The sequence below is a fragment of the Mytilus galloprovincialis genome, chromosome 3 (assembly GCF_965363235.1).
Source record: "Mytilus galloprovincialis chromosome 3, xbMytGall1.hap1.1, whole genome shotgun sequence".
NCBI lineage: Eukaryota > Metazoa > Mollusca > Bivalvia > Mytilida > Mytilidae > Mytilus > Mytilus galloprovincialis.
Window position 1 is genome coordinate 6895448 of NC_134840.1, and position 20530 is coordinate 6915977.

The window sequence follows — 20530 nt, forward strand, 5'->3', positions numbered from 1 at the left end:
GCATTCATCATGTTCATCTAAACTTTAGTGTTGTCAATTTCAATATTTTTAGTCGTTCTATGTAACTTTTCAGTCACCGGGCGGATACAGAACTTTTTGTAAAAGGGGGGGGGGCTCCAGTCACACTTCAGTGATTCCCTATATAATCAACCAAATTATTCCCACGAAAGGGGGATAAGTAGCTTGTCTCTGGACATTTTCAAATGATGCAATAAAATTGAGAATGGAAATGGGGAATGTGCCAAAGAGACAACAACCCGACCATAGAGCAGAAGAACAGCAGAAGGTCACCAACAGGTCTTCAATGCAACGAGAAATTCCCGCACCCGGAGGCGTCCTTCAGCTGGCCCCTAATTGGCCCTAAACAAATATATACTAGTTCAGTGATAATGAACGCCATACTAAACTCCAAATTGTACACAAGACTTACAAAGGCCAGAGGCTCCTGACTTGGGACAGGCGCAAAAATGCGGCGGGGTTAAACATGTTAGTGAGATCTCAACCCTACCCCTATACCTCTAGCCAATGCAGAAAAGTAAACGCATAACAATACGCACATTAAAATGTCTTTTACTTTAGACAGATTCCATTATCACTGTTTGCATATTCTAAGTGTGGTCTTACCAGCGCCTTAAATAACAGAAGGATTTATAATCTAATAATTACATTAGATGTATGTTTCATTATAATACGTTATTTTGATTGGTTAACTGCACATCACGTGTTATTCCTTAAGCAATTGCATTACACAATAAAACTCATCTTTCATGATAACACGAGGTCCCACAATAAAGTGCACAGGTAAATTAAATTAAAAAAAATGATAAAATTCGTGTTTTCATGATCCTAGTTAAAAAATGTAATTATAAGTATCAAGGACGTATAACTAACATATACGTCCTTGTAAGTATTGATCCAATGCTTCTTTTTGTAACTTCATAGGGTTGTAAAAGCGTTGACCGTACTCACATTTTTAGAATGAAGCGGTTCCGCGCTTCATACAAAATGTACTTCGGTCAACGCTTTTACACCCCAATAAAGTTACAAAAAGAAGCATTCAATTCTTAAAGTGATTTAAACGTTCTTCGGATAATACCGACTATTTGCGGGTTTGCCTTATTTACTTGATTGTGTATATGTTTATCAAACGCTACATATATTTGTAGGTCAACAAAGTATTTGAACTCGTACGTGTATATAATAAAATAAAAAAATTTGTAAGGGTTCCACGGAACCCAGTGTCTCGCCTACTTTTGTTGTTAATCGCAGACTCAACAAAAATGAGGAAAAACATAAATAAAAATTTCCCTCTCGATACTGTCTTATGATTGAAAGAAGCTTCCAAGTTTGGTAAATCAAAGCACCAAAGGCGCTGTAGGGAAAACGGTAGTATTTAATTTTCCCAGCATTAGGTTGGCCTTTTGTGTACCCAAGGCAGGTGAAGGAAGTCAAATTAGGAGCGCTGTGATTGGATGTAAGGGTACAATATATTTTTTATTTATCTATGAATAACTGCAGTGTATATATTTACAACATAAATTTTGAAACCTATTGAAATATTTTCTAGAGAATTATTTGAAAAGACTTGCAAAATTTCATAAATTTGGTGCAAAATGACGGTGGGCATGGATAACATAAACAAGCTCCGTTGGAAGTTGGTCATGATACTATTTGGCTTTAATTTTTAAAACACAATAATAAAGTACTAACACAACATATAACTGTTTTATCCAGGTTTTTATCTTAAAAAGTTGTAAATTTAGAAAATGTTAATATTGTCGCCTATGGCAGAATAAATAGTACCGTTTTCCCTGTAGGCAGTTACGTAAAAAAAGCAGAGGCAAACTTGGCAGAAGTTAAGACGAATATTGTGGAAAAATTGGTGAAAATATTTATCTTGGCTATTTCTCAAGTATTGAATAATGTTTGTACCCTAAAGTTTTCACTATCCAATCCAGGACTGCCACTTTCAAAAGTTATGTCCAATTATTTTTTTTAATATTCAATATCTGTGATTATGCACATACTGTACACTGTCCCATGTACGGGGAGAGTTTGTGCCTGTCCATATTGAGGACCCAGTAATTTGGTAATTGTTGCTGTATATCATATTAATTTTTCATAATTGTTTTGTACATAAATCAGGCTGCTTTAGTTTTATTGTTTTACATTTGTAATTTCCTGGTCTTTTAAAGCTTACTATGCAGTATACATGTAGGTTTTGCTAATAAGTACAATCTGCATGGAGGAATATTCTTATCAGAATAATAATTTCAAATAATGGGGTCCAGCAGTGGTGTATAGTTTAATTCAACTATATTCTAGAGTATGAATATGCCATATTAGCAGTTTTAGTTGCATCAGCTGGTGCACCTACATTGTATGCACAATCATTAAATCATAGCTGAAACTATCTGAAGTGGTTTAATTTTCTTGTAAGTTATATTACAACAAATGCTGATGTTGTTATAATGGCCTAGCAATGATGCAAAAATTTTTGAAGCCTGTACGGTTGCCTAACTATAATTGCTTACTTTCTTCATTTGAAAATTTGAGGAAATAAGATGTGCCAACACTTGTACAACTGCTTACCAAATACCATTGACTTTTCATAAGTTGTCCTCTTTAAACAAACCTTAACACATATCTAATTTCTAAGTCATTCAATGAACAATAATGGGTATAAAATATCCATGGAAATGAAACTTTTAAATACCAATATGTTTGCATACCAAATGGCTTTGACTTAAGATTACTGGTATCTTAAACTGACATAATTATAATAATAACAAACTAATTCAAGTAAACTAGTTAAAAGTTCAAATTCAATAGATCATGCATATGACTGAGGGGTAAGGACCAAATATCCTCTATGGAACTGAGATGTACTAATGCTTCTTCACCTGCATGGCAATCATTTTTGACTTGCGACGATTGGTTTTCCTCATAGAAAATAATCAAAAGTTTTATGAAATTTCAAAGTAACATAAGTTTCCAAGTAAAAAGAGAATTATTGAGGGGGCAGAGCCAAATATCCTCAATAGAAATTGAAAGTGACAAAGTTTATACAACTGCACACCAAATATCATTGACCGTTCACTATAGTTCCCCAATAACTGACATAATAAAAAACTAATACATTTAAACTAAGTTTCAGAGTCAATAGACCATGACAAAGGAGGTGGGGCTAAATATTCTGGTAATGAGATATACCTATGCTAATAAAACTGCTTACCAAATATCATTGACCTCCCATAAACTAGTCCTTATCACAAAATCACAAACTATATTTAATTTTTGTAATACATTGTTGATGCTGCCAAAACAACACACCTTTATATATGCCTCTCTTTTTTGACTGTCATCTTTGGCAAGACAAAAATTCCAACAAATTCAATACAAATATTTTGTCCATCTTTTTTTTAATATTTCTATATTATTGATTTCTTGAATAAATCAATATTGCATTTACACATAATTCAATATCAATTCGAAACGTTTAACATGTTTAAAGTCTACTTCAATACACGTCAAAATCACTTCACTCCTGAATGTGTTTTAACTACTGGCAAGTTTATAAATAATTCCTGTCCGAAGCTGAATCAAAACTTGTTGTACTAGTCGACATGATTAGACCTGGCATAAACAATCTTCAAAATTGATCATATAATATGTAGATGTACATGTAGGTATATGTAAATATCTTCATAACATCATACATGTACATGTAGTAGTCTAGAGTTTCATTGTTGTTGTGGAACTATAGGGGTGAATAGACATCCAATTGCTACACAGAATCATGTTTGTACATATACATGTATGCCTTGTCTCTTCTTGTATTAGCCATTGCCAAAGATTGGAATCAAGCTGAAATAAAAACAAATATAAATAGGTATAATATTATTGCTTTAAAATTTTGTTTTGACATATACAATGTGGCAAAAAGGCTTCCTCGATCTTGATATCTATATCACTAACGGAAAGCTTAATACTAAAATTTATGATAAAAGAGATGATTTTTCATTTCCTATCGTTAATTATCCATTTTTAGATGGTGACGTTCCATTGTCACCATCTTACGGTGTTTATATATCTCAACTTGTACGATTCGCTCGTGTATGTAACAATGTTTTAGATTTTAACAAGAGAAATTTATGTATTACTGAAAAATTATTACACCAGGGTTTTCGATATCACAAACTAGTCAAAACATTTACTAAATTTTATCATCAGTATAAGGACATCATTCGTAAATATAGCTCAACATGCAGACTTCTTATACATTCAGGTATTTCACATCCAATTTTTTTATGGAAATATTCTTTATAAAGCACAAAAATGTCAGTATTCACCTCAGAAACTAACAAAACCTTTAAATAGACTTATCAAGAAGGGATATAGTTAGGATACTGTTGTCAGGTCATTAAAGATTGCTTATTTTGGCGTTAATATTGATTCACTTATAGGGTCTTTGCATCGGAACTAAACAGATTTATTCAAAAACCAGTTGTTGGCATGACACGGGTTATGTTCTTCTCATATACATGTATGTTATGATGGTATGATACTAAACCCCTAACAGGAAGGATTGTGCCTGATATTCATATGAGGAAATCATAATCTTTCAAATGAATCAGTTTAATTGAAGTCTGGAGCTGGCATGTCAGTTAACTGCTAGTAGTCTGTTGTTATTTATGTATTATTGTCATTTTGTTTATTTTCTTTGGTTACATCTTCTGACATCAGACTAGGACTTCTCTTGAATTGAATTTTAAATGTGCGTATTGTTATGCATTTACTTTTCTACATTGGCTAGAGGTATAGGGGGAGGGTTGAGATCTCATAAACATATTTAACCCCGCCGCATTTTTGTGCCTGTCCCAAGTCAGGAGCCTCTGGCCTTTGTTAGTCTTGTATTTTTTTAATTTTAGTTTCTTGTGTACAATTTGGAAGTAGTATGGCGTTCATTATCACTGAACTAGTATATATTTGTTTAGGGGCCAGCTGAAGGACGCCTCCGGGTGCGGGAATTTCTCGCTACATTGAAGACCTGTTAGTGACCTTCTGCTGTTGTTTTTTCTATGGTCGGGTTGTTGTCTCTTTGACACATTCCCCATTTCCATTCTCAATTTTATTCATGTCTAAAATCTTTATGTATTAGTTTTGTCCATGTTCATTGAGGCCCTTATAATTACATTTGTAATGCTTAAATTCTCTAGGGTCCCAAGTCAGGATCGTCTGGCCTTTGTTAGTCTTGTATGATTTTCAACTTAAGATTCTTGTGTATAATTCTAACTTAAGTTTAGTATGACTATGAAGTCCATAATCACTGAACTAGTAATTTTTGTTTAGGGGTCAATTGAAGCAAGCCTCCATGAATGACATTTTCTCGCTGCATTGAAGACCATTTAATGGCTTCAGCTGTTCTCAGCTGTTTGGTCAGGTTGTTGTTTTTTAGCACATTCCCCATTTTCATTCCAATTTTATTTGAAATTGTTAGTGACATATTTTGATCACGGATTCCCTGTCATCCATTGGCAATGTTATAATAAAATCTGTTCTATAAATAATTGATGTAGGAATTAAGAAAAAAACTGTTTGTAACTTGTTGAAAACTTAACTTCGTAAGGCACAACGTTACCTTCTATATAGGGCTTCTTTTCGTATCATGCGAGTTTGTTTTAACAGTAATTTCATAGAAAAGTGGTTTACCAGTATCAAGTTGCAGTAGGAAACGCAAAGTTATGATTCTTGAAAACTTCACGAATCGCAAAGAAACAGAAAAAGAAACATCGAAAAAAACTGTGTTTTCATTTCCGGAAAATGAGAAGTGCTGGGAAGGTCTAAAACGCGAAAATGGAAAACGCGGAAATGAAAAATGAGTGTATTATAACTAATATCTTTGGAACCGCTAAAGCTAAATTAATAAATAAAACTGATATTGAAAGCTAATATAATAGTCTATAAGATAAAATAAAAAAAATATATATTTGAATATGCTTTTTTACCGAAAAGTTGACCGGAAGGCTTTCTTAGTGCGACTCTGGCAAAACATTTTTGAACATTAAAACTTAAATTCACGAAAAAGCATATAACCCGGTCAAAGTCTGTAAATTGACTCTTAAAGACATTTAAATGACAAATAATATTATATAAAGAAAAAAATAAATATATTACTATAAAAGGACAAAAAGTTGACCGGAAGACCCCCTTGTACAAAAATATTGAAGTGAAGTTTTCAACTTTGAATTAAAATTCACAAAAATATAAAAAGCCCGGTCAAAGTCTGTAAATTGACTCTTAAAGACATTTAAATGACAAATAATATGATATAAAGAAAAGAAAAAATGTATTACTATAAAAGGGCAGAAAGTTGACCGGAAGACCCCCTTGTACACAAATATTGAAGTGAAATTTTCAACTTTGAATTAAAATTCACAAAAATATAAAATGCCCGGTCAAAATCGAGAACAAGATTCAAAAAGACAATTTAATAACAAATGATATGATATAAATAAAAATAAAAATATATGAAACTAAAATTGCAAAAACTTGACCTGTGGCCTAGCTTGTGTCTTAATCTTGACCCCCTTTTATGGAAAAAAAATAATGACTGAAACCAGAGACATATATACACATATATATATGTCTCTGCTGAAACTAGATATAAAAAAAAGAATCTAAATCTTCGTGCAAAGCAAAGAACTTGCTATTTTTATTTCACAACTTCACAACTCTATTGTATCCGGTTTTCCACAGTCACAGTTTATTGAGATAATGTGGGTTTTAGTTTTCAGATTTTTTTTAGCTTTACCGAAATAATTTTTTGGAAAATGGGTGAATTTACCATTTTCAAGACAATGAATTAAATGTTCTCTCATATATTTTTGCTCGTATGTGATATGAGTACCTCCTTTAAACCCAGATTGACAAAATTCAAGAGTATTTGCAATTGCAAAAAGTCCACAATCTATGCTGTTTTGTTGTTTTTGGACATCGGGTATTCTTATTATTAATTTTTTCTTGTCTTTACCGTAGATTTTTGCTCTTGGTTGTTTTCTTCCTGATTTTTTGTCAATTTTTTTCTTGCTATTTTTTGAAAGTGCCCTTTAAACTAACGACGTTATCTGTTTTTGTTGGCTCTAACCCTATACTCAATTTTGCAGCCAAAATATGAAAACAAATAGATGAGGATTCACATTGACATGTTTCTTTTGGAAAAAGAGTTACACAGTATTTCCCTTTCCTGTCATTTACAATAAACGCACCTTGTTGTGGAACCAAAGTAATTAAATTATTGTCAACAATAAACCGTGCCAAACTTTGTTGACTGCTATCAGTACTAATTGTCGGGTAATTTATGACAGGTTGTTGATTAACTATTACCTCATTATTTTCTAATTTGACCTGATTAGTACTAGTGTTCTCATCAGAGTTTGTTTGTTTTATGATTTCCTGTGAATTTAAATTGCCAGTAAAGGATCAGTGTCAGATTGGAAAGAATTAGACTGAAAAAGTGGCTTGTCGTTTTTTAAGTATTCAATTACTTCATCAAGGACTTACAATTCTTTTTGGAAATATAACATCTGATGGTGAAATAAATGCTCTACTAAACTCTTTTTTCAAATGATAATTTCCTAAACCAGAACGTCCACGTAAAATTTCATAATTCTCAAAATTTTGCATGTAATAAAAGCCCAAAGCCAGCAAATCTACTGGTAGCTCTTTCCAATCATTTTCTCTTTTTAAAACGGCATTCATACTTTCGGAAAGATTGTTTGTTATTCCAGAATAAGGATCAAACATGCCGGGATATTTTTCAATTAACCATTTACCAGAGTGATTTTGAATTGCCGGAGATACATGTTTATTGAAATGTTCTAAAACTACGGGAGTCCATTTTGAGGGTGCGTCTAAACACTGCTAAGGACTCCTTAGTGCACTAAGGACTTATAACATGCCACTAAGGACTAGATGGGGTGCTGTTACATGTAATTTCTTTTCATATTATGGTAGAGATTGATATTTAATGCATAAATTTCAAATTTTATAGAAAAATAATCATAGATAAATAAGATATTCAACATTAGTTAGGCACGTGCCTGTTTTTCTTTGATATGCCGAAAATCAATGAACCGTTTGACACGTGTCAAATTACATATCTTATTACACGGGAATCCTGCTATCTGTTGTATTGAATCGACAAGATTGGTAAAGTTGGATACTATTAAATGAATTGTTTCTGAAATTTTATTAATGTTTATTTTTTCAGAATGACGAAGTATTTTCTCAGGTGTATTTTGTATTTCTTGAAAATAATAATTTTTTCCACCAGAGCAATATATCTAATGTCGGGTTTTTTATTTGATGTTTATATTAATAAATGACTGAAATATATATATTTTTTAAATATTTTAATTCATATATATATATATTATACAGTTATTTAAATTACATTTCATAGATGAGACATACAAATGTTCAAAATCGCGTCTGTGTTCGAGCAACCATTGGTCTTTTTGTTTGACATGGTTTTTTGGCAAGTCTCTGATGTAATGGCATGGTAAAGTCAAACAGAGTACTTGTCACTGTTTTTGCTTTTATTGAAGTCAAACTAGACTTATCACTATCTTTCATTAGCTTTTTGAAAAAAGGCGATCTTTTTGATTAGATGTTTTTGTAAGCCAGCATTGATACAACAATTGGTGGCGCTTAAAGTATCCAAACAGCAGGTAATTTCCTTGGCTGTACAGTTCAAACTCCAGCTTGACTAGTTCGTGGAGCGTTTTCACAAGTTCTGGTATACTTTTCATTTGCGCCGATTTTTTCTTTCATTTGCGTCGATTTTTTTTTTCATTTGCGCCGAATTTTTCTTTCATTTGCGTCGATTTTTTTTTCATTTGCGCCGATTTTTTTACAGGTAAATTACAGGTGAATAGATAAAAGAAGATGTGGTATGAGTGCCAATGAGAGAACTCTCCATCCAAGTCATGTTATTTTTCATTTATCATTATAGACCTCTTCCGTTAGCCATGCACTTGTACAAATTATTGAATTGTCAATCATAACATGTATATAACTGTTGTCCCCCTGCTCACCATGGGGAGGTGGAAGAAGGCCTACAAGATACAACTTCACTTACATCTTCATCAAAGGCACAGATGATAAAAAGCTATGCTTAACTTTTTAATTAGCACTTTTTAAAATGGGGAACATCAATTGTTTTGGGAAAATCGACGATCATTTAAGTTAATCTTCCTTATATTTATTGTTTTTCATAACAAAAAGTGTGAAAATAATGTCTAATTAGTTATAAAGAATCTACAAGACCTGCCAGATCAGAGCAATGGCATTTTTTCAAAACTTCCCAGTGGGGGACCCAAATCCAGGGTGTTCGCATAAGGCAGCTTAACTGCCTAAAAATCCAGGATAGTTTATGAATCTAATAAATGTTTTGTAAACTTTAACTGCAGACTGTATGTAATGTTAACTGGAAGAAAAACTAAGTCCATTTATAAGTAAAATACGGAAAAAGTGAATTTTTTTTTTTACAAAATTTACTTCTGAATAATATCTTATGATCAGAAACAAGCTTTTGTCTAAGTTTGGTAGAAATCCAGGATAGTTTAAGAACATTATAAAAATTTTAAAAACTTAAACCACAGAGTGAATGTTTTGTTTCTGGCAAAAAAAACTAAGTCCATTTATAAGTTAAATACGGAAAAGTGGAAATTTATTTTTACAAAATTTTCTTCTTGATACTATCTTATGATCATAAACAAGCTTCTGTCCAAGTTTGGTACAAATCAAGGATAGTTTGTGAAAGTTATTAAAATTTTAAAAACTTTAACCACAGAGTGAATGTAATGTTTCCATGCAGAAAAACTAAGTCCATTTATAAGTAAAATACGGAAAAAATGGAATTTTATTTTTACAAAATTTACTTCTAGATACTTTCTTATGATCATAAACAAGCTTCTGTCCAAGTTTGGTAGAAATTCAGTATAGTTTAAGAAAGTTTCAAAAACTTTAACCACAGATTGAATATTTGTGGACGCCGCCGACGACGACGGAATGTAGGATCGCTTAGTCTCGCTTTTTCGACTAAAGTCGAAGGCTCGACAAAAAAAGATGTGCTATGATTGCCAATGAGACAACTCTCAACAAGAGACCAAAATGACACAGAAATTAACAACTATAGGTCATTGTACGGCCTTCATCAATGAGCAAAGCCAATACCGCATAGTCAGCTATAGAAGGTCCCGAAATGACGATGTTAAACAATTCACGAGAAAACTAACGGCCTTATTTATGTACAAAAAATAAATAGAAAAACAAATATGTAACACATGAACAAACGACAACCACTGAATTACAGGCTGTACTACACTGAATATGACTAGTGTAAAATCTACACTATAGTTATTTCTTTTATCTGGAAGAATGCAACCATAGTCCCTTAAACAAATCCACAAACTTAGCGATATTGTTGTATACTACCGGGTAGTACCGGTATCTGATATCTAACGTTTATAGAAATAAGAAGATGTGGTATGAGTTTATGAACTCAATGTGACAATGTTTTAAATCAGAGGCTGTCATACTGACACTCAGTTGTTTTATGATGTATTAATATTCGCTGGTGAATACCAAGAAGTTTATGAACAGCACCAAAGCCACTGAGATATATGTCTATAGTGACCTTCGTGACCTGTCCCTCTAGGTGTGCATATGCTTTACAGCATGTTATTTAGTATTCCAAAAGGGACTTAATTTAGGAACGCCAAAAGGATTCAAACCAATATAGTACTCCTATATATACCAATACACTTACCGCATGTCATATGAAATGTTGTTGACACTGTTTTAAATAAAAATTATATATGTGCTGAATTCATCCTGGAAACATATATATGGATAAACGGCACCACTGAAGCATTACAAATAAGTCAAATTCATAATATGACATATGTCAGATAACGGTAAAATAACCGGTCAATGCACAGGCACTCGTCTCAGAATTTTTTCCCTATATATATATATGTTGTGTACAAGATGTAAGTTTGTACAAATTATCATTTGTACAGGGTTTTTGTACAAGTTATAAGTTTTTTGACACCTACCTTCTTGCAACAGGTGATACAGGTTTAACTTATAAAATGTACCAGTGTAATGTTTTAAATTCAAAAAAATATACGTCAACCTAACATTTAGTGCTATTCTCCTTGCCTTCAAACTGGAAATGAGGATACCTGAATGGTTTAAATTCTAATTTTATTTTTTTCCTTATACCATATTCATATCTATACAAAATCTTTGTGAGGTCTTATAATGTTTTTGTATCAATGCTCAGTATTAGACTGTATCATGAAGTTGTGAAAAATTGACAGAAATATGCGGAGCAAAAGACTGTGTGCTAGCTTGCATCATCCATTTTTGTTCAGCAGGTCATAAAACACTGATAACATAAAGGTATATTCAATTCTTTAATTAACCGAATGTTTTACAACATATAGGTTATAACTGGTAAATGTATAAGCAATATATACGAAATATAGATTACAAAACTATACGATAATGACAAAACAGACAGAAGTATTTTAAAATACACAAAGAATAAATACATAGAAATAATTCCAAATAGCAAATATTTGTAACAAATGAATTACAAATCATCTTACTGAAAACAGTCATTTCTGAGCTTCAGTGCTCTAAATAGAATAGAATAGAATAGAATATTTTTATTTCCCAAATTACAGGGCCCATATAAAGGGCATACAATCAGATACAATTGATTTACATAATTGGTAACAACAACAATAATAGAGGCATATACATATAAATTTGGAATATAAGCATTGGTCAGAATCAAGCTAAAAACCACATATATGTTGTGAATAATAAAATTACATTATATATGTATTTATTCTCAAATTATTTACTTGACTTATAGTGTCAGTGTTCATACCTGATCTCCTGAATTCAAAACAGTCACAAATATAACAGCCCAGTTTTCCCATAAGAGTAACATTTTCTTGGGTCAAGAGCCATAAAAATTTAGAAGATTTATTTAAATTCATAAAATTATAACAGTTGTTAGAAATGTCTTAAAAAAAATCGCCCCTTTGAATATCATAAACTTTGCGAGGGCATTCTAATAAAAAATGAAGCTCATCTTCAACTTTACCAAGTGAGCAATTAGAACAAAGACGCTCAGATCTTTCTATATGTTTTTTTGAATATCTGTTTGTCTCAATTTTTAAAGAGTGAGCGCTTATTCTTAACTTACAAATTGACTGTCCTTTTTTGAAGTCCTGCAATTCTAAATATTTTTCTTTTTTAAAACAATTTTTTATAGAAAAATAAGTAACAAGCTTCCCTTTTTCGGAGTTAATTGTTTGATACTTCAGTTTATTCCAAAATGTTAAATAACTTTTACATAGTTTATGTTTAACATACTGACATAAAGAACCAATTGATTGGTCAAAATTTGCTAGTATATATATATATAAGAACGTCTGAGCCAGTGACAACTCTACAACAGATTTATCCATCGGATCACCAGCAGTGATGGTGATACATGGCTGTGTACATTATGTATATACAACGCGTCTAAAAATCAACCCAACAATGTTAGATCTGTAAATTTGCTTTCGCAAATTTTTTGTTCTTCCCTCGACGGGATTCGAACCCATGCTACTGAGACTCGTCTCAGAAAAAAATATTCCTATATACAGGTATATACTAGTATATATATATATATATAGGGTTTGTTTTTTTCTGAGATGAGTGCCTGTGCCAGTGTGGGTCAAAGGCTTCTCGCAGGCTATCCACGTCACATCCCAACAATTATTGGTTCATCGTGTGCTGAGAATCGCAACTCATTCTCATGGATAACAAAACTTGACCACAGACACCTGATGTACACACCCTTAATTCGGTGGTTTTCGTTTGTTGCTGTATACTAGTATATCATTCTTGGGTTTTGTTAATTGTTTTGTACAGAAAACAGTCCGTTAGTTATCTCGTATGAAGTGTTTTACATTTGACATTTCGGAGTTTTAAAAAGCTTGCTTTGGTGAAGGCATATAGTTTCTAAATTTTATGTGATTTGGTGTCTAATGTGAAGTTGTCTCATTGGAAATCATGCCACATCTTCAATTTTTAAAAATTACTCTGAAAACTTAACTTTATGTTTTGAGTCTGAAAATGATCGTAGACAAAGGTGCATGGTGACACGTCGTCAGATGACCATAGACAAAGGTCATCTGACGACGTGTCACCATGCACCATTTCGATACCTTAGATGAAAGTAAAAGATACCATACTGGATATATTTGTGAATTTTGGATCGATGCATCATATTCAAATAGATTGAGTACTGTGACACCTTGTATTAAATTTGACAAAATATATCACATACCAATACGATGAGTACACCTTGTCACTTCGCACAATGTTTCAAATAACAAACGATTTAGTACACCTTGTCACTTCGCACAATGTTTCACATAACAGAAGATTAAGTACAGTACACCATGTGATTTGGCACAATGTATCACATGCCAAAACATTGAGTAAACCTTATGATTTTGGCAAATTGTATCATATGCTAGTGCACTGAGAACACGTTGTGATTTGGCAAACTGTATCATAGGCTAATACACTGAGAACAAGTTGTGATTTGGCAAACTGTATTACATGCTAATACACTGAGAACAAGCTGTGATTTGGCAAACTGTATCACATACCAATACGCTGAGAACACCTTGTGATTTGGCAAACCGTATCGCATTCCAATACACTGAGAACACCTTGTGATTTGGCAAACTATATCACATGGAAATGCACTGAGAACGGGTTGTGATTTGGCAAACTGTATCACATGCCAATACATCGAGTAAACCTTGTGATTTGGCAAAATGTATCACATGCTAGTACACCGAGAACACGTTGTGATTTGGCAAACTGTATCATAGGCTAATACACTGAGAACACGTTGTGATTTGGCAAATTGTATCACATGCTAATACACTGAGAACAAGTTGAGATTTGGCAAACTGTATCACATACCAATACATTGAGAACACCTTGTGATTTGGAAAACTGTATCACATGCCAATACACTGAGAACACCTTGTGATTTGGCAAACTGTATCACATGCCAATACATTGAGAACACCTTGTGATTTGGCAAACCGTATCACATGCCAATACACTGAGAACACCTTGTGATTTGGCAAACTGTATCACATGCCAATGCATTGAGAACGGGTTGTGATTTGGCAAACTGTATCACATAAAATACATTGAGAACACCTTGTGATTTGGCAAACCGTATCACATGCCAATACACTGAAAACACCTTGTGATTTGGCAAACTGTATCCCATGCCAATGCATTGAGAACAGGTTGTGATTTGGCAAACTGTATCCCATGCCAATGCATTGAGAACAGGTTGTGATTTGGCAAACTGTATCACATACCAATACATTGAGTAGATCTGGTTATTTGGCACACTGTGTCACATGCCAATGCATTGAAAACACGTGATTTGGCACAATGTGTTACATGCCAAAATATTGAGTACATCTGGTGATTTGGAACTCTGTGTCTCATGCCAATAGATTGAGAACACCTTGAGATTTGGCACAATGTGTCACATGCCAATATTTTGAGTACATTTGATGATTTGGCACACTGTCCTCCCACTTGCCAATATATTGAGTACATCTGTGATTTGGCACACTGTGTCACATGCCAACAGATTGAATACATCTGATGATTTGGCACACTGTGTCACATGCCAATGGATTGAGTTCACTTTGTGATTTGGCACACTGTCACATGCCAATAGATTGAGCTCACCTGGCAAACTGTGTCATATGGCAATAAATTGAGTACACCTGATTTGGCACCCGGTTTGGCACACTGTCTCACATGCTGATGTATTGAGTTCATCTTGTGATATGAAACATTCATAACATGCCAATACACTTTGAGATTTGGCACACTGTGTCACATACTATGATAGTAAGTTTTCTGGTTGATTGACACACTACAGGACAAAGTATGATTATATATAAGCATATACCTTGTAATTCTAGTTCTTCAAAAGTATTACACTGGTCCAAATAGTCATGCTAGAATACATCTCACTATTTCTTACAAATAGTAATCTGAGATTGTTCTTATGTCTTACAGCCTTTTCATGTTTTTTTTTATGAATTTGGCAAGACATACCATTAGATATAGATATAAGCATACACACAAACATTTGGCACACTGTCTAATAATCATATATAAAACAAGTTTTCGGAGAGTAATGCATGACAAAATAATTGCAGCTGGATTAAACATTTTAATGGCACCAAACCTTCTTCCTTCTCTGAAACAATAGTATAACATCACAACATAGAAAGACACACTATAAAATATCAATTGGAAGACTTAACTCATTCAAAAAACGTATATTGCTATTTATATAACTCTATAATATATGGCTATGTACATAACTCAATAATATATGGCTACGTACATAACTCAATTCTATATGGCTACGTACATTGCTCAATTCTATATGGCTACCCTTTAATTTGTGGTTAACTTTTGTAACTTGCTTGTTGTTTCAATTCTACCTTTAATAATCTCATATCTTCTCTATTCATCCAGATTTATATCCTACAATTTCCATTGTTTTTCACTCTGTTGAAGTTCCCCTCCCCAAAATAGTTACATCCATTGGTACATGCAGTACACATTATTCATATGCAGGGTTTGTTATCTTTAATATTGCAAAACTATTGGCATTAATATAAAGACTTCTCTCTTTGCATGAGATTTTCTGTATATATATATAACAACCAATCAGAAAGAGAAGTTTGCACACTGAAGTATTTTAATTATGGAGACTCTATTATGAACTGGATAAAAACATTTTATAACGATATAACATCTACTGTCACCCAGAACTGCTGTCTGTCAGACTTTTTCTGTGTGGAGAGAGGCTGTAGACAGGGTGATCCTTTGTCTCCTTACCTTTTACCTTTTCTTGCTATGTGCTGAAATATTAGGCATTTTAGTAAGAAACAGTGATGAGGTCAAGGGTATTACGATAGACGCTTCAAAGTAAATCTTGTCTCAATATGCAGACGACACATCACTTATTTTAGATGGGTCACCTGCCTCGCTGGATGCATCTCTCCGTGTATTACAATTCTATGCTGAGATATCAGGACTGAAAATTAACTTAGACAAAACAAACGTTATATGGATGGGTAGTAAAAAACATAGTCAAGACAAAATATGTGTAAAGTGGGGACTGAAATGGGGTTTCAGTACCTTCAAATTATTAGGTATCACTTTCTGTGTTGATTTAGATAGAATGTTAAATCTAAATTATGCTCCTCGAATACAAGAAATAGAAAAAATATTACAAAAATGGTCAAAATAGTCAATAGTCACTTACCCCGTTTGGTAAAATAACAATTATAAAGTCATTAATTATATCAAAATTTAATCATCTGTTCCTGTCCATCCCAGGTCCAGATGATAATATGATAAGTCAACTTAATAGTAAAATTTATTCATTCACTTGGGATGATAAGCCTGACAAAATAAAGCGGGATCTTCTATTTTCAGGAATACTTCCTAGGGGCCTAAAAATGATTAATTTGAGAAATTTTATACAAGGGTTAAAACTTACTTGGGTTAGAAGATTATTTAAGTCAAAATCGAAATGAATTCAATTATTTACCTCCACCCAAAATATAAATTTTACAGAGTTACCTTATTTTGGAATTATTAAAAAATCCAAAAAAAAATTTGGGGATGAAGTTTTTCATGCCTGGAAAACTATGTCAAAACTCAGACATCCATTTTATTTTGAGGAAGTCATTTCTACATCTATATGGCATAACGAACATATTAAAATTGATAATGTCAGCGTTTACTATAACAATTGGGCACATCATGGAGTATGGACTGTAAATGACCTGTTAGATGAACATGGGAGATATATTAACGTATGAAAATTTTAAAATTATGTATAATTTCACAAGAGTGCACACACTGAAATGTCTCGCTTCTATACTAATCATTGATATTATGTTGATAGTCCTAAGTATAAAGCAAAGCTTTATAACAACTGTACCATAAACTTAACATTAACCAAGATAACTAAAAAAAGACCAATGAACCTTGAAAATGAGGTCAAGGTCAGATGAACCATGCCAGGCAGACATGTACAGCTAATAAAATTGAGAATGGAAATGGAGAATGTGTCAAAGAGACAACAACCCGACCAAATAAAAAACAACAGCAGAGGGTCACCAACAGGTCTTCAATTTAGCGAGAAATTCCCGCACCCGGAGGCGTCCCTCAGCTGGCCCCTAAACAATTATATACTAGTCCAGTGATAATGAACGCCATACTAATTTCCAAATTGTACACAAGAAACTAAAATTAAAATAATACAAGACTAACAAAGGCCAGAGGCTCCTGACTTGGGACAGGCGCAAAAATGCTTCTATACAACATATATAGTTGACCTATTACTAATCGTTTAAGAAAAATAGACCAAAACACAAAAACTTAACACTGTGCAATGAACCGTGAAAATGAGGTCACGGTCAAATAAAACCTGCGTGACTGACATAAAGATCATAAAATATTTCCATACACCAAATATAGTTGACCTATGGCATATAGTATTAGATAAAAAGACCAAAACACAAAAACTTAACTTTGACCACTGAACCATGAAAATGAGGTCAAGGTCACATGACATCTGCCCGCTAGACATGTACACCTTACAATCATTCCATACAACAAATATAGTAGACCTATTGCATATAGTATGAGAACAACAGACCAAAACACAAAAATTTAACTATAACCACTGAACCATGAAAATGAGGTCAAGGTCAGATGACACCTGCCAGTTGGACATGTACACCTTACAGTCCTTCCATACACCAAATATATTAGCCCTATTGCTTATAGTATCTGAGATATGGACTTGACCACCAAAACTTAACCTTGTTCACTGATCCATGAAATGAGGTCGAGGTCAAGTGAAAACTGTCTGACAGACATGAGGACCTTGCAAGGTACGCACATATCAAATATAGTTATCCTATTACTTATAATAAGAGAGAATTCAACATTACAAAAAATTTGAACTTTTTTTTCAAGTGGTCACTGAACCATGAAAATGAGGTCAAGTACATTGGACATGTGACTGACGGAAACTTCGTAACATGAGACATCTATATATAAAGTATGAAGCATCCAGGTCTTCCACCTTCTAAAATATAAAGCTTTTAAGAAGTTAGCTAACACCGCCGCCGTAGCCGCCGCCGCCGCCGCCGGATCACTATCCCTATGTCGAGCTTTCTGCATCAAAAGTTGCAGGCTCGACAAAAACCATGTTTCTTCAGTTTTATGGACTTACATTAGAACTAAAAAAGTGGCTACAAGACATTGGAATCAACACTGAAAGAGATAAAAACATCAGGCTATTATACCTTTTAACATTAATATTTTCTTTAAGTCTGAAAAAGGCTCAAAGGATATGTATACTATTTTAAATCAAGGAATTAACCACAAATTTTGTAACAGAAAAAAAAATGGGAAGGTATTCTGAACAAGTTGTAGAAAATTGGAAAAAAAATACACTTGTGTGTTACCAAGGTTTCAAAAAACACTAGGTTATGTTGGTTTCAATATAGAATTATTCATTATATTTTAGGGACAAATGCTTTACTATTTAAAATGAAGCTTGTTAATTGTAATTTGTGTACATTTTGCAAGGAAGAGCCTGAAACTATAGAACATTTACTTTGGGGTTGTCATATTGTAGCCGACATTTGGCACAATCTAAATTCATGGATTTTTGATAAGGTTCTTATCGAAATTCCACTTAATTTGAAAATTGTCATTTTTGGCCTCTATGAAAATTATAAACTGAATTTTATTAAGAATAAAGTTATCTTACTGACGAAGTACCGGTACTTTATTTACAGATGTAAGATGCAAGATATAAAACCTAATATAAAAGGTCTTCAAAATTACATAAAAGAAAACTTGATTTTAGAGCAACACATTTCTTCAAAAAACTTAAGTATGGAAGAACACAACTTGTACTGGAACCCCTGGGCTAAGTTTATTGATTAAATTGATACATGTATGTATATGAGCATTTGAAATTATTTGTATACTGTTATACCATACCATATGTATGCTCATATATTTCTTGCACTACTATTACTATATGAATGAAAATGTTATTACTATACTTAATCCATAGATTTTTAAGTGTTAGTTCATAGAATGCTTATTATGCTTATTTATTTCATTTGCTTGCTTATTGTGCCACAAGATAAATATATGTTGATACTTGTAAATTCATGAAGAAGAAAAAAAAATTATAAAAAAAAAATAATCTATAACAAATTGTGTACTGTTAATGTTATCATGGTCATTGGTTATGCCAAAAACAGCAAACTTTTTTTATATATAAGATTTAAAGACTTTGCTGCAGCAAGACAAAACAAATAGACAACTTTTGAATTTGTTGCATTTCCTTCAAAAACGTTGGATTTAGTGACCATCATTCGTGAGATTAAAGGTGTCATCATTTCCGTTCCAATAATGAGCGATTGATTGATAGAAATATAATGCTACATTGCACGAATTTTTATGCAAATTAAATTCTTATAATTGAAATTCAGTCACTATAGAAATGCATGGATACAGACAGTCCCCTCTATCTGGTTAGTGACGCCATAAAGGCGTGTATAATTGACGAACATTTCAAGTCAAGGACATAATTATACACAACTCTAAAATGGTCTAAATTGAGAAAGGGTCCTCACCTACAATTGCAGCTGACAGTGTTAAAGTGTGATGGTGACTGCCCAAAAATAAGCCCATTAATTAGGGAAAAAGAAGGAATTTTTGTTGATCATCATATAATTACGTGCAGTTTCATCTTAGGCAAATGAAAAATAGGTGTATTTCCTGTTGCATACTCCCAAACAATCTTATGAGAAAAAATACTTGTAGGTCATTACTATTTCAGTTTAACTTTATATATACAATCATGTTTTGTTGTAAATGTTTTGTGAAAAAGATTAAGATAAATGGGGAATGTGTCCATGGGACAAAGATGATGCCCCTGCTTGGATATAAGATTCTAAAGATACATAACTCAAGAACAGTAAAAGTGATCGACACTACAAAAATGTGTGCTAAATCTGTGTTTTTTTGTTTAATATAAGCATTGTTTATTAGTGTCATAACATTTGCTTGAGAAAAAAATGTATATATGCTTTCTTTAGTATCAGAAACCAAGCTAAGATAATTTTTAAACAGACCCTATAAAGAAAAGAGTGGCTATGTCTAAGTATACATGTATATATGACCTAGTGATTTATATCATAAACATATTTTTCTTCTAAAGTTCAAGGTGAACTGATGACAATAGGTTATATTGCACTTTTTGGTCAGTTGCATTGAAAATAAAGAA

The 20530-nt window shown here is 32.8% G+C and overlaps 1 protein-coding gene across 5 annotated transcripts in view; it reads right to left on the reverse strand.

The window, feature by feature from the left end:
• Positions 1-3403: 3403 nt before the first annotated feature.
• Positions 3404-20530, reverse strand: part of LOC143067064 (uncharacterized) — a 49874-nt gene continuing 32747 nt past the window's right edge. For 4 of the 5 annotated variants that reach the window (XM_076240070.1, XM_076240073.1, XM_076240071.1 and 1 more), the window contains one exon: positions 3404-3867. In XM_076240070.1, the coding sequence (XP_076096185.1) occupies positions 3736-3867 (132 nt within the window). In that variant the 3' untranslated portion in view covers positions 3404-3735. Of the gene's footprint in view, positions 3868-11473; positions 16062-20530 lie in introns of those variants that run through there. The other variant, XM_076240075.1, reaches the window with a different exon arrangement.